The following is a 14248-nucleotide window of genomic DNA, read 5'->3' as shown; positions in this document are numbered from 1 at the left end:
CCACGGTTTAGGCTTGTAATAAATACACAGGCAGGTAATTGTCCACGGAAAAGCTGCCAGGGAGACCCAAGCCCCGACGGTTCATCCTCAATTCTGTGTTTACCTCGTTATCGTGGGGTGGCAGCTGATACAGAAGTTGTTTAATCCGGTGTTTCTCTCCAGGGCTGTTAACATAAGGGACCTTCTCCTCTGGCAAGGAGGCAAAATACAGCTGGACCTGACCAGGAGAAACACAGAGTTCAGACCCAGAGACACACATGCCCCAAGCACTGCCAGTGTTCTTTGGCTACTGTTTTATCTCAGGTCTGATTTACGAAGGAAGAAGAGGTCACGCTACATTAGACTGTGAGAGGGTTTGTGCTGAAAATACAAGACCCAGATGAACCAGCTCAGCAAACCTGAATAGTCTCTGATAAAACTAGCACCCAGCTGCTGAATTGCTTTTCTGGAATGCAATTTGCAGTGACAATTAGGGGGGTATCATAAATTATGCACATTTAATGTTCTCATTATTCCCACCCCCTTCAGGGCTGGTCAACGACTCCATGGAAATTCTAAGTTTCCCTCTGCAATTTACCACACAAGGCATGAAGCTTTCCAGAAAACAGCCACTATATAAACAAATTTAATTTGCTCTCTGCATTTTACACATTGTTGAGACAAAAGCTGTTTTGTAGTCTCCTACTGATCAGGTTCACCCAAAGCATCAGCTTTCATTGCTTCCATGTGGGCTTTGGTAAGAAGGTGGAAACATCCTTCCCTTGGGAGGAGGCTGGATCCAGCCACATTTCAATCAGATGCAAATTAACCAGGAAATTTTCACAGGATGAATGTTTTTGTATCAGTCTTCACTCTTTTTTTTTTTTTTTTTTTAGAAGAATATTATGACAGGAAAGCTGTAATGAACACTACGACAAAGCCCAATGGCAAAAAATATTTTTGTGGAACAGCTACAGATTTATTGTTCTTCCTATGCAGTTTCCAGCTTGTCACGAGGCCTGGGGCTGTAAGAGCAGACTATTGGCAAAGATATTACTTGCCATACAGATTTAAATAATGCTCAGGTCAACAGCTTATTACTGTGAAGGCAGATGAAAAAAAAGCATTAATCAGTCACTTAAGTCAGGAAGCAATCAAAATTATGAGAGACAGGTTGTACAAAACATGACTTGGTCTTCATTTAACCAAAATTTAAACAACCGAAATCTACTGTAAGCCCACTTGCTACTGACTGTATTTCAGGATGCTCCAGAAAAAGATAACATGCAGTAAAAAGTGAAGCTTTAAAAATAGTTTATGCCCTTTTCTCAAGTTTCTTGCACTGTTCTCAAAATAACTAGCTCTTCTGGGGGAAAAACCCTCCCATCTTTAGAGAGTTTGGGCTAGCTGGGATTATGAGGATATTTTAGGGCATTTAATTGTTCTGGCAGAATGTTAGCTCACTGTTTGCCTTAAGGTCTGATTCATCAGGATTCTTATAGATGCTTAAGTAAGTGATAAAGAGTTGCCCTAAAAATAGCCTGTTATTTGCCATTCCTGCTGACTTGTTACTTTACTCATGATTAAGAAAATCTCTGCATTGCAAAAAAGAGACATCTTCTGCACTTTTTTAAACTATGGACTGTACAAGCTTGCCAGGATTGCTCTGCCTCCTTTAGCAGATGTTGCAAAGCCACCCTGGCCATTTAGCACTGAAGTCTTGAGTTTTGAATATTGCTGAGTACACAACTTCAGCACAGTTGCAATATCATCAATACCATGAATGAATACCATAAGCCGTTCATTCTGGTCTCCTATAGCAACTTGGTCATCAATAATCTCACTTTTATTCCCATTGCCATGTGATGTTGCACAAAAAAAGGGGACTAAAGAGGGGAAAGAACAGCCAACCAAACCACAAGTGTCAGCTCCACACATCACGCAAGAGAAATCCTGGCATGAACAAATGGCAGCCATACAACTATTTAAACAGGCGTAAAATACATTATTACCTGTCACAGTGACTGAACGCTTTCATTTATATGCACTGCCATACCATCCATGTTCGAGATGTCAAATGCCTAATTACTTAAAGAGTCATACAAGTGCAGTGAAATACTTGGCCATGGAGCACAATGTCATGAGGTATGCCATGAGCTTTAATTTAACCTAATAACTTCTTTCAAACAGAAAACAAACTTCTATGCTGCTTTTAGACTTGGCAATACATACCTCTGCAGGATATACTTTTTGAAAAACCTTGACTGGGAACTTTTTTGGAACATAAAACTCCTCAGGGTTGAGAACTTTAAGCTCCCTACACATGGCCTCATTGGACAGGAAACAAAAAAGAAATGAAAGGTTGTACATGAATTAAAGTTTTATACATTATAAGAATTTAATTAGACTTATAATTAAGCATATCACTCTCTTAGACAGTCCTTACGAGGCTTGTTTTTAAAATGCAGAAACATGGTTGGTACCTGCTCTGGTCTGAGGCCTGGGGGGACCCAGGCATATTCCTCCAAGGCACAGCCAGAGTCATCGTCAGAGGTTGAGCTTCGCTGACACCCAAAAACAAGATTATTGGCTTTGGGCTCCATCTCCAATGGCATAAGTGTGAAGTGTTAAATATTTCAGCTGCAGCTCATCAAGCAATTGATCTGGAGAAAAAGATTAATAGCACTTTACTAGATTTGGACATGAACAACTAATTATCAGTGTAAATGATCTTACAATGGTTTAGTATTCCTTGTGTTGCCCAGAACAATAAATTACGGAAGCTTCATTACAACTTGCATTACAACGAGCAATTCAAAAGTGCTTTAAAAAGTTACAGAAATAAAACTGTTGAAGAAAAAAAAACCTGAGAAACCTAGGCACAAATTAACACTTTTGGCAACCACAATGTATTTCAGTATTAACACTTGTCACCTTTTACAGTTCTGCTTGTTTCACATCACAGGTTATATATATGTAGGTGTATCTAGGAAAGACTCATTGAGCAGACTAACAACAGGAATGACCCAAGCTCTTCCTGAAGTCATTACCTAGTGAAACAAAAGACATGACAACCACTTGTCAAAAACTGAAGAAATTATTGGGGAAAGACTGTTGTGCAAGTAGCATCCTGTTGTTCACAAGGTAGGCACAGAGCAGCAAGCATCTGCTGGATTCCTCTGAGAACTTTGGTTGAGCTGTATGGGAGCGGAAGGGCGTTGGTCCTGTTAAAGATCTGAAATCCAATTATGCCAGATTAGTCTCTGTAAAGTACATCATGATTGTTCTGTCAATTTAAAACCCTACAGGGAGATGATTTTGTTGATTCATGAAGCCTGCAAAGCTTAGTATCAGTGGGATCATTTTGAGTCACAACTGGCAAAGAAGGCTCTCACCAAGATCCATAGCAGTCTGCAGCAAAAAGCCTAACAAGATCTATATCTTCTATTAATTCTAGCAGAAGTTCTTAGGAAATGAGAGGCATTTCAATGAAATACAGATAACCAAAATCACAGAGGATCTGTCCTAACATGACAGATATCCTGACCACTTGGGGTAGGGACAAGCTTGCTCTTACACTACCATGTTACACATGAGCTGTGCCTTCCCCATTTTAGGACATTTTTTTACCTATTTATTTAAACACAGATCAAATTTTGTCAGTGCTACATCTGAGTTGTAGAAAATTTTAATCTCCTAGACGTAAACCTTGCTGGTGGGTCTAATGAGAAGCGCAATATAAAAACTTCTGGTGGGTCCCACATTACACTTCCAGTTTCATCACCCCTGTTTTAGAGAAGATAAGTTGCTCCTGGATCACAGGTGGAAGATCTAAGACTGCTTACCCAAATATTCTGCTAGTTACTCAACAGGAGTTTCTCCTTCAAGCGTGAGGCACTGGTTAGTGCCAGGTTCTGATAATTCAGTACATAAACCCAAACCTGCTCCATAAAAAGTGGTCATATGCACCCAAAAGCTACAAACTCAGAGAAATTATACTATCCAGTACATGGTCTTATCTACTCCTATTTTCAATACATCTATATATTCCCACACCCAATAAAAAGAGATGGGATTACTTAACCCTTCCACTGGGCTAGTGCTCCAAAAAATTAATTTTTTAACTTTATTTCAAAAACTTCTGGTTCAAAAACATACACACTATTTTTGGTGCACTGCTAAGATGCCAACACACTTCATAGCTGCACTGTAATAGAAGATTAATTTAATATTTGATGGGGCAAGCAAGCCTGCCAACTTCCCTTCTGAGAACAGGCTATTTCTGGAAAGCTGGTGAGCTGTCAGGCACATGTCTGCAATCTTACTCAAGTTGAACCACTAAAGGTTAGCACAACAGCTTCTGAACTTAACATCGCCATATTACTATCTTTCTCAAGGAAGGCAAATATAACCAAACTCAGTCCTAAAAGCTCAATCCTATATATTTCAAACAGAAAGACAGACTTCCTGGTACATACTCTGTATCCCTTGAATTACTTGCTCTCAGAACCAAATAATAAGACAAGGAATACAGAACTGTTTCCCCTTCCCACTCACTAGTGGAAGTAAAGTCATGCATGAGGTATGTTTCTGTTATTGCTTGCATAAAACTGGGGTGTGAGGAAGAAGGGACAAAGAAATAATGTGATGCAATTAGGAAATCACTCTAGCAAAAAAAGGTAACAGTGTTCACTATTGCTGATGGATAGGGATGCTCAGTTTGGCAGCTTGTGTCACACATCATCTATATCCAAATAATTGTTAAATATAAAGTCACTAGGAATTTCGTTGAGAAGCTGAATTCCTTCCAAGATGACCTTAGCAGCAGATGAACTGTTTTACCATTTCCCTTTAGAAAGGGGCAGATGCCTGCTTTGCAATAATGTGCCACTCACTGACACCTAAGCTGGTATTTCTAATTCTTATGGCATTGCAAGAACTTGTATTGGTCAAATGGTCCCTTTTCAAGAACTGACTGCTGCCCAATAAGCCAGGAATAAAAGGAGTCAGCAGGTGAAACATCTTTGACAATGTTTCATTAGGCAGCATGACCTCAACCACATCCCACAGGAAGATTTGAAACACAATTTAGGCAATGAGACAGGTTCAGCTCTGTCAGCGCCTGGTCACTTGAGCAGAGCGTACTCCTGCCTTGTTCACACAATACCCAACACTCACAAGCACTCCAAGTAACTGAGTAATTGCTTCATATTGATTGTTCGAAACCCTCTCTCCACAAGATCAAAAATTAAATTCTCTGACTTCTCTTGAAAGACAAGGAAACAACGCAAAATCTGAATGCATGATGACTTACTAACTTCTCTGAGTATTTTGAACACTAAGGCTACATACTACTTCCACTGTGAAAAAAGCAGTGCTGGGCAACGTCAGGATCTCCAGCACAGCAAAGGTACATAAATATAGGAATGTTACCTAATTCCTAAGGAAGACAAGGCATTGGTAAGAGAGACAAGGCTGCTTTTCTGCAGAGACTGGTCCTGCCTGGGCCTCCTCTGACACATCCGTTTCAGAAAGCACGCACACCAGCTCCAACAGGAGGAAACCACAGACTCACAGGTCCAGTTTCCAGTCATACAGGGCAGTTTGAAAGTGTGGCTGATGGAGAATAAAATAAGAATGCACCTTACCTCCAAATGTAAAATGCAACTTTATAATCAGGGTTCTTCCCCCCAAGATAAGATGATTAGAAATGTTCAAAGCAAGGTCCACAAACCTCAACGAACTGAGATTAGGACAGCTCAAAGGACATCATTCACTTCAAAAGAAAAATGCTCCCATAGGGCAAACGTGAAGAAGCTGGCTATAAAATGATTGACAGTACACCACATATCAATACAGCCACATCACAAATACTGTGGGGTTGTTGATAACAAGGTTTTTAATCCAGCCTGTCTTAACAGTAGGCTATCTGAAGAACTATTTTAGCAATTGCTTGTTTAGGAGTTCTTCCTCTCCTGTTCAAGTGTAATTTGGTTTGCATTTTAAAACTACAGGGTTCTTCCTCCCTGCCCCCCAGCTGCACTCATCCTTCAAAGTGATCTGTTTAAAATGATTACATCCTAAGGAGGATTCAAATGAATATAAACAACAGCTGAAAAAATAAGTGTTTTCCAAGGGATGACTAGAAAGGTGGTCTTTCTACTCCCGCCATGACACCTACAGAACACAGCAAGGATGTGTTGTTTTGCTTTGTTTTTTTAAAAGCCATGGAACATTTTGAGGTTTCAGCTCTGTTCAAATACTGCCTCTCAAAAAAAGCTTTATAGCCTACAAGGAGGTTTTTCACTGGCAGGTTGACAACTATGAATAACATAATTGAGTTACACAGCTAAATTTGATTTGAAAAGAAAAGCAATTACTGTGTTTTTTCCACTGATGAATTAAAACAGTTGTATGACAAATTCCTTAGAGGCAAAGACAAACTATGCTCCTAATTACAAAGCTATGGGCACACAAAATACTGGGATATCAAACTTAGAACAAGGCCATTGCGGAAGCCCATATGAAGGTTTATCCCCATGCTAGGATTTCCAGCTCACTGATTATGTTCCCCCTGACCAGATAGAAGAGGTCATGATTTGCAAGCAAAGTTAGACAAACATCTCCTTGCCCACCCCCTGCTGTTTTACTCTGTCCTGCAGGGCAAATTGTTTTAACAACTTTTTTGTTAGAAGGCTTGTTAACAAGGCTATAGGGGATACAAGATGCATATCACATGCATCCACGCACAATGAAGGCTCAACGAGTTAAGATTAGCATGGTCAGCCCATTCACCTGCTTATTTAATCTCTGGTGCAAGATAACTACATTAGAAGAGGAAGGGCACAATATAACAGCAATAAACCACTATAAAGTGACTACTAATAATTCAAAGCCTATTTCCAATATGTATTGTGCACGTGATCACGAAGTTCCATTCCCTAGCTACGGTACAAATAACATATCTACAGGGAGCTCTATAGCTCTCTGTGTGGGAAGTCTGGATCCAGAATTGATAAGTAGAATCTGCATCAGCACACAGCTGTTGGGTCCTTTTGAGTAATGAACTACCCAAAGCAGTGGGGAGGGAATGGAGCCACTCTACTTGTTCATGCAAAAGCCCTTTAGATGGACCCTAGAAGTAACAACTGTTTTCGTTAGCCAGTATACAAGGACCAACAGAAGAGTTAACTGCTTTCCTCCTCTAGCATCCTAGCGCAAAGATCACTTTTCCAACTGGAAGTCAGACGATCCTTTTCAGGGTATTTTCTTTTGACGAGCCATACTGCAAAGACAGGCTACCTGCATTTAACAAAAGGAGGAAGCCCCGTGACAAAGCATCGCCCCACGCCAACACATCTGATTTGGCCATGTTATCCTTGGCTCTGTACATTGGTGATGGAAACTCAAGTGCACGCTGCAGTGAGGCAAGACCCAAACCTCCAGCCGAGGAGGAGGTATTCTCACGGATGCTCCCCCCCCTCTCCTTAAGAGGTTGTACAGATTTAGAAAGAAGGAAATCTTGCCTTTTACAGTCTCCCATTGATTTTTTAAATTCTATTTTAAACAGCAGCCAGACTTTACTCCAATGTACACATATACTCAGGTTTCACCCCATCACCTGTTGGCTGTCGAACAACACTCTTCTTTGTTAGGGCTCACAGCCCTCATTTGAGACAAGTTTCCAGAGAAAACACTTGAAGAAAGTGTTCAATAAGTCACAAGACAGGAATTGTAAAAAAATAGAAAAGTAAAAAACATCCCGCGCCCAGCCCCGTGCACCCTGACAGCCCTGCCGAGCTGCGCACCCTCATCTCGGAGGAGCCGGGACGGTGCCTTCCTCAGCAGGCAGAGATCCCGGAAGGACAGGTGGGAGGTTTCCCATCCTGACCAAGTTTCAGAGACGTTCAGGTGGATCAGAGGCACCCCCAGTCCCCCGGGTGCCCACGCTCTGGACCCGGATGCGCAAAGGCACCGGCATCCACCGGCACCCACTCGTTTCCCCTGCCCCTCCGGCGGAGCCGCCGCGAGGGAGAGCGAATACAAGTAACCGCAAATTACCTCTGTGCGGCACCGAGACAGCGGCCGGGCTGCTGGCGGAGCCAGGGAGGCGGCGCAGGAGAGGCGATGCCGGCTGCAGACCCGACCCCGCGCCCCGCCGCGGCAGCTTCACACCGAGCCCCGGGGCTGCACAGACCCGCACACCCGGACCGGCGCCGGCAGCTGCCCGCGGCTCCCTCCTGTCCCCACAGGTCCGGAGGAGCGGCCAGGGCCAGGCACGGCCCCGCCGAGGGAAGGGGCGGCGGGGGCTCCTCCAGCCCCGTCCCTGCCGGGCGGCGCCACCGCTTCCTTTCCCCGTCCCGCCTGCTGGGAGCGCAGCGGGAGCGATCCCTGCGCCGCCCCCCGGCCCCTTCCCGCGGGGCGGCAAGCCGGGGAGGGAGCAGCCTCCCCAGCGCTCCTCCCCAAACTCGCCCCGGACTGGCACCGGCAGCGCTTCCCGCCGACGCCCGGGGGACCCCCGACCCCCGGCGTACCCCAGCGCCCTGCGCCCCTCACCGCTCCTCCGTCAGGCGGCGGGAGGAATCTCTGCCACCAGCGATCTTCGTTCAAAGTGCAGCCCGAGGCGGGGGAGGAACCGTGGGAAGGGAGAGCGTCTCTTGCCACCGGCCCCGAGGCAGTAAGGGTCGCCGTCCCGGCCGCCTGCCCACCCAGGGGACCGAGCGCCTGCAGAAGCAATAAATTCTGTGCTCAGAACACGACGGACATACGGTTTGGTGATAGTGCTTTTGTTCGTGTTGACGCCCGAAATAGATTTCCCACCCCACCCTGGACGCGCTCCGGCCGCCCGGGGCTGACCGTGCCCTGCCCGGCCCGGCCACCGCCGCCCCGCGCACCCGGACGGGAAGGACTGGGTTCAGGACGGGAAAACATTTGTTCTAGGTCGCTGTACATGAATAACAAAACTATAATAAAAATAATAAACCCTATCTGAAGCCGAGGATCACAGAGAGCAGCCGTCCATCACTGCCTCCCTTGGCACATTCCAAGTGGGAAAGAGGCGTCCGAGCCCCAGCTTATGCACAGAGAAGTAGCACCGGGGCATTTTCTAAGAGGCTGCCAGCCCTCGCTTTTACCACTTCCCCCACCCCCGTAGGCACAAAAAGCCCCGAGAGGCGGGTGGTTCGGCTTCAAAGGCAGGCGGACGGCTTCCCCCCGGCACCGCCAATGTAACCGTGAACAGCGCGGTCAAATTTCCTCTTCCCTCCCGCTCTTTGTCTCCCTGGGGAAGTCATTATCAAAGGGAATTTATTCGTGCTGCATCTCGGGGTCAGAACGGCAACACACACAGCCCCGACGCGCCCCACCGCTGCGAGGGACAGCGGCGACCCAGCCTCCTCGCATCCCGTCCCTCGCTCCCCGCCGAGGTCCCGCGGCCGGGGGCGGCTTATCTGCCCGGGCCGCCGAGCGGGACAGCGACTGGGCACTTCTCAGACACTTATCGCTTCCCCCAGGAACAGAATTTGCATGGGTTTAAATGCACTTCTGTAAATTTGAATGGCTTTGCCCGCAGGGCACTGACGGAAGCCGGCCCTGACGGGCACAGGCGTGGGCTGAGGTGCTCAGAGCAGTGTCCCTGTCCCCAGCCCTGTCACCCCGTTCCTGCGGGCTGCCCCTGACTCTCGGCTGGGCACACGCGAGTCTCATGGCGAGCCGCGAGGAGCCTCCACAACTCCTCGTGTGGGCTGATTCCCCGTCGCTGGGAGCAGGCAGCCAGACCGGCCGGCCGAGGGGCCAGGACCAGCGCCGGGCTATCTGACCCCGAGAGGTACAGCCCATCCTGGGCTAATGACGCTACGCGCAGTCGATCCCCACCAGCAGCCGAGGAGATGTGCCCAGAGACACGACCATTACACCTGTAACCGTGGGTAAATGCAGAAGGCCCCGCGCGGCTCCAGCGACAGGGAATCAAAGCCGCAGACTGTGGCTCCTGCGGCAGGAAAAAACCTGCTGAAACTCCAGCAAACTAACCAGCTCCCATCCTTCCACACCCCATTTCACTTCCATAAGCAGTTTCACTGGTTGTACTACCTCCATTCTTAAACAGCTTAGTCGTTTTGAGGTTAAAAAATTGGCGTATCACTTGGATGAACTGCAGATTTTGTCAGAGCTTTTGTCAGTGCTGGCTTTACGAGACCCAGACTGTTCCTATTCTGTTTGTTGGACTGAGCAGACCCCATCTGGCGGCCAGCTGAACATCTGCCAGCTCCATTCATCATTAATCAAAAATGGCAATGTCAGGAATAATGTTTATTCTGCCCCATTACATGACTGAATAAATACCAACAATTTACATATATTGTCTACACCATTTCCAGAAGTGCCTGACATTTTCTCAGCAGCTCCCCACACCGAGGGGTCAACACGTCTGCACAGCACATTGCAAAGATGAGAATGTCCTTTGGGAACTTCTGCAGCACAACCAGCTCAAAGGCTGCAGAGAAGCTCGCAAAGTTTTGTGACCAAGAGTCTACCAAAGAAGACATGTTCAATTACTTCCCTGGAAAGTCAAGCTGTCCCCCATTTTGCCAATGCTTGCTTTCACACTGAAGTGTCAGAGGATGTACAGAGATAGTTTACATGGCCCTTTTTTTTTTTCCTGGACTTTTGTGACTTGAGCACAGAAACTACTATATTGTTCTGGACAATGCATTTACAGATTATCAGGCCAAAACCAACCATTGTGATCTTCTAGTCTGAACTAATGTGGTCATAAGATTTTCCTACATTTCCTGTCTGCATGAACAAACCATTTTATCTTGATTTAAAAGTACCAGCAATGAAAAACCCACTATAACTTCTGTTAAATCCATCTACAGCCCTTGTTAAATTATTTCAAGTAGTCAATTATTTTACACTACATTTTTTTTTCCTTTTTTAAATCTCAGATTGCTGTATTTCAGTGCTCAAACACTTGATTCTGTGATACCCTTGAATGTTAGGCTAAAGAACCAGCTATCATAACTCCCCTTAGGCATTTGCAAATTGTGAAAGTCATTCCTGAACTACCTCCTTTGATTTGGGCTGCTTCCACAAGAACAAATGTGTTGCTATGATTTCTTCTTTATTTTCACACAACAAATATGACAGCATACATACTCGTTATGTGAAGCATCAACTATGCCACAGAAGTTGCCTTAAAAAAAAAATTGCTAAAAAGACAGGCACAAACTGACTTGCCCTTTACGGCATGTACCACATTCTTGACTGCGTCTGGGTAGAGCTGATCCTTCAAACAACCAAATGCTTCAAGGGACCTGTAATGGATATGGAACCTTTTGCCCTAAGGCATTAGCACAAATTTAGTCTAGTACAAGAAAGTTGTTACCTATTGACCAGGCCAGGGATAGTCTCTGGCCTCTTAAGAAATTTGCTGAGTAGTCAGTGTGGTTTCCCAGTTCCAAATTATCCAGGTCAGGGAACATCCCCTGAGATAACACTGGTAATTTCTACCTTTGTTGGCAGTCACAGAAGAGAGACCGAGCAGCAGAAAACAAATTAACCTCTTGTGCTTCAGAGGCAGCTTCTCCAGGTAGGACAGTGGCACAACACCCACCTCTCAAGCCTTATTAGTTCTGTGGATAAACAGAGGAGTTCACCCTCTACATCATCACCCTTTAATGATCACCACCTCCGTCCCAAGAGTTTTAATTATCATCTCACCTGTTCATTTAAAATAGTAAGTCACAATTCAGCTATGAAAGGTGAAAGCATGCAGAAAGGTGAATGGAAGCTAGAACAAAAACAACAACAAAAAAATCACAGCAATAATTCTTTCAGAGAAATCAATGAGAAAACTCTTCAAAATAAGCCAGGTTTCGTATTTTTAAATAAAGCAGGAAATGTTTTCCATATATCTGACAGCACAGGAGGAGTCCATGGAGCAGGAATTACAACTGCTCCCCAAGCAGTGGTTGTGCATAAATCAAAGTGATGTCTGACGCAGGCAGGTATGCCCTTCAGGAATTTTAGGGACGATGACTCGACCATGTATGGTCCTGCCTGAAGGCTACAGCACAGGGAACTCTAGGACACATTTACAGCACCAAGGTCCTTTCTACCCCCAGTGGCTCCAGGTCTGTGCCCCAAGGGAGCAAAGAGATCAGAATAGGGAAAGCAGTTACATCATTATCTGTGATGATCTACTGGAAAACTCAACTCACTAAAAAATACTGGTCTAATTCCCTAGACCTTCCAGTGGTAGCACAAGGAAAAACCATGACTGATTCCTGTGAGGCTGGACTGTTGTGGAGATGCAATTGCCAGCCTTTTTCCTTCTCTTTTATGGAAAACCTGGCTCTTTACACACACTTGCTTAGCTGGTGTATAGAAACAGCCTGACCTCCAAGACCACTTTACTTCAAAAGTATGTTTGCCTTGGTGTGTTCAGAACCCCCATGGACATCCACCTGGACCTCTACACAACCTGAACGTCTCGTCAAACCCAGCCCTGGGTTTCCTCTCACACGTTAAGGATATGAGTGGGGAAGTATGCCTTCATAGATGGAACAGTTTGCACAATTTTATCACTATCCACAATCACTAGGAGACACCTGACACACTGGATGTCCTTGAAGCAAAGCACAAACCTTGAAGGACCCCAATGGGCCACCAGGCAAAGGCCACCCCTCTCTGTGTCACTCCACACCAACAGCCATAGGTGAAACCTCTTCCTGTTCAACACTGCTTCCTCCTGCCCCGCCAAACTGGGGAGTTTGGCACCAACAGTGGATCATCACGTGCTGCTGGGAGCAGAGGCAAACCAGTGGTGTCATCAACGTATTGGGGCCTCTCAACTGTGCCACTGACTGGTGTCTTCCCTATTTTCTTTTTTGAGGCTGCAGAGAAAGGGCATGGAGGCAGCATCTCATGACTTCTCAAGGCTCCAAAGTCTGAATCTTTGCCAATCTTTAAATCATGTTTAAAAATAACATTTAGATAACATTTAAAATCCAGAGAAAAGCACTTCTGCAGGAGACACACAGGTAAAGCATAAGGGATGATATGCAGTAAAGAGATACAGGGATTAAAAGGAAATGTCCATGTGAAATGCAACAAGTTAAAAATGTAAGAATAAGATGACTTTTGCCCAGCAAGGGTTTGTGATTGCATGAGGGTGCTTGGTTTCCACTCTTCTCTTTGCTGCATTCCCTGTCATACTAATAGCCTGCCTCAGTAAGTCAATACATCTACTGGAAATATTAACATCAGGTAACAGAACAGGAGACAATTAAGTAGCAATAAACAAATAATAATAACAACAACAATAACACTAATAAAACTCATTTTTATTTTCAGCTGCCAATGGCACATAGATGTGCTGAGGCATCAAGCAATAAGGCATCAAGGACGGAAACGGTGCCTACCGCTTGCTTTGGAGAGCTACACCCGCTACAAATGGCCTGAGGACCGGCTGGCATAAGCTGCTGTGTGTTGGGAATACTTGACTAAGAGAGGTTTATTTTATTTCCTTTCCTTAATGCTCTCAGAGCTGAAGACCAACACACCTTCTAAAACCACAACCCTACTCTGCTTCAGCAGCAAAGAACTAAAATTTCATTAAAACGCCCTTCCTTGTCAGATCGGGCTAGGACTTGCTCCTGAACCAACAGGTCTGTTGCTGTATCTGGAAACTCTTAACCCCACAGGCTCCTCTGAAGACAGTAATCTTGATTTTATCGTAATTGGCTCGGCGCAGCCCACAGTCACACAGGGCACAGGCAAACACCCGGGTGCCCACAACACCGCTGCAACCACTGGCTGTGGGGCGTGAGTGGGGCTCCCCTACCACACCAGCACCCTCAGACAGACAGTGCCCTGTTGCCAGGCTGCACAAGGCACAACAAAGTGCATTGCAGCAACACTTGCCAGTAGCAGAGGCTGACGCAGGGTGGAATCGCTGCCTGGGTTTTTAATAACACCCCAGCACAAACACCATTATGCAATGGGGAAGGTGTTGCAGAGCCCATGCTAATGCACTGTTTGCTTATTGAGGGAATTTCAGTGAAGTATTGTGCCAAAGCCTGTGCAGATGGTGAGTTATGTCATCTTCTGTGTCAAGCTCTGCTCTCAGGCTTTGCCTCCAAAGAACTACTCAATTTATCTAAATTGGTTTCAAAATTTATTTAGATTAAAAAAGGAAACGGTATGAACTCTGTGGATCCTCTACTGTGGTTAACATTCATACACACAGACAATGGGACATTTAACC

The 14248-nt window shown here is 45.4% G+C and overlaps 1 protein-coding gene across 5 annotated transcripts in view; it reads right to left on the bottom strand.

Moving 5' to 3' along the window:
* Positions 1–14248, bottom strand: part of PRICKLE1 (prickle planar cell polarity protein 1) — a 66540-nt gene that overhangs the window by 6803 nt on the left and 45489 nt on the right. Inside the window, exons 1-3 of one of the 5 annotated variants that reach the window (XM_032105287.1) lie at positions 8536–8624; positions 2463–2642; positions 104–217 (exon numbers count right to left, since the gene is read on the bottom strand). In XM_032105287.1, coding sequence (XP_031961178.1) covers positions 104–217; positions 2463–2594 — 246 coding nt within the window. In that variant the 5' untranslated portion in view covers positions 2595–2642; positions 8536–8624. Of the gene's footprint in view, positions 1–103; positions 218–2462; positions 2643–3029; positions 5384–5412; positions 7546–8040; positions 8374–8535; positions 8625–14248 lie in introns of those variants that run through there. The other 4 variants (XM_032105288.1, XM_032105291.1, XM_032105290.1 and 1 more) reach the window with 4 other exon arrangements.

The sequence above is a fragment of the Corvus moneduloides genome, chromosome 4, assembly GCF_009650955.1.
Source record: "Corvus moneduloides isolate bCorMon1 chromosome 4, bCorMon1.pri, whole genome shotgun sequence".
Taxonomy (NCBI): domain Eukaryota; kingdom Metazoa; phylum Chordata; class Aves; order Passeriformes; family Corvidae; genus Corvus; species Corvus moneduloides.
The sequence above is the reverse complement of the archived record's forward strand: the minus strand, read 5'-3'. Positions and strand labels throughout refer to the sequence as shown.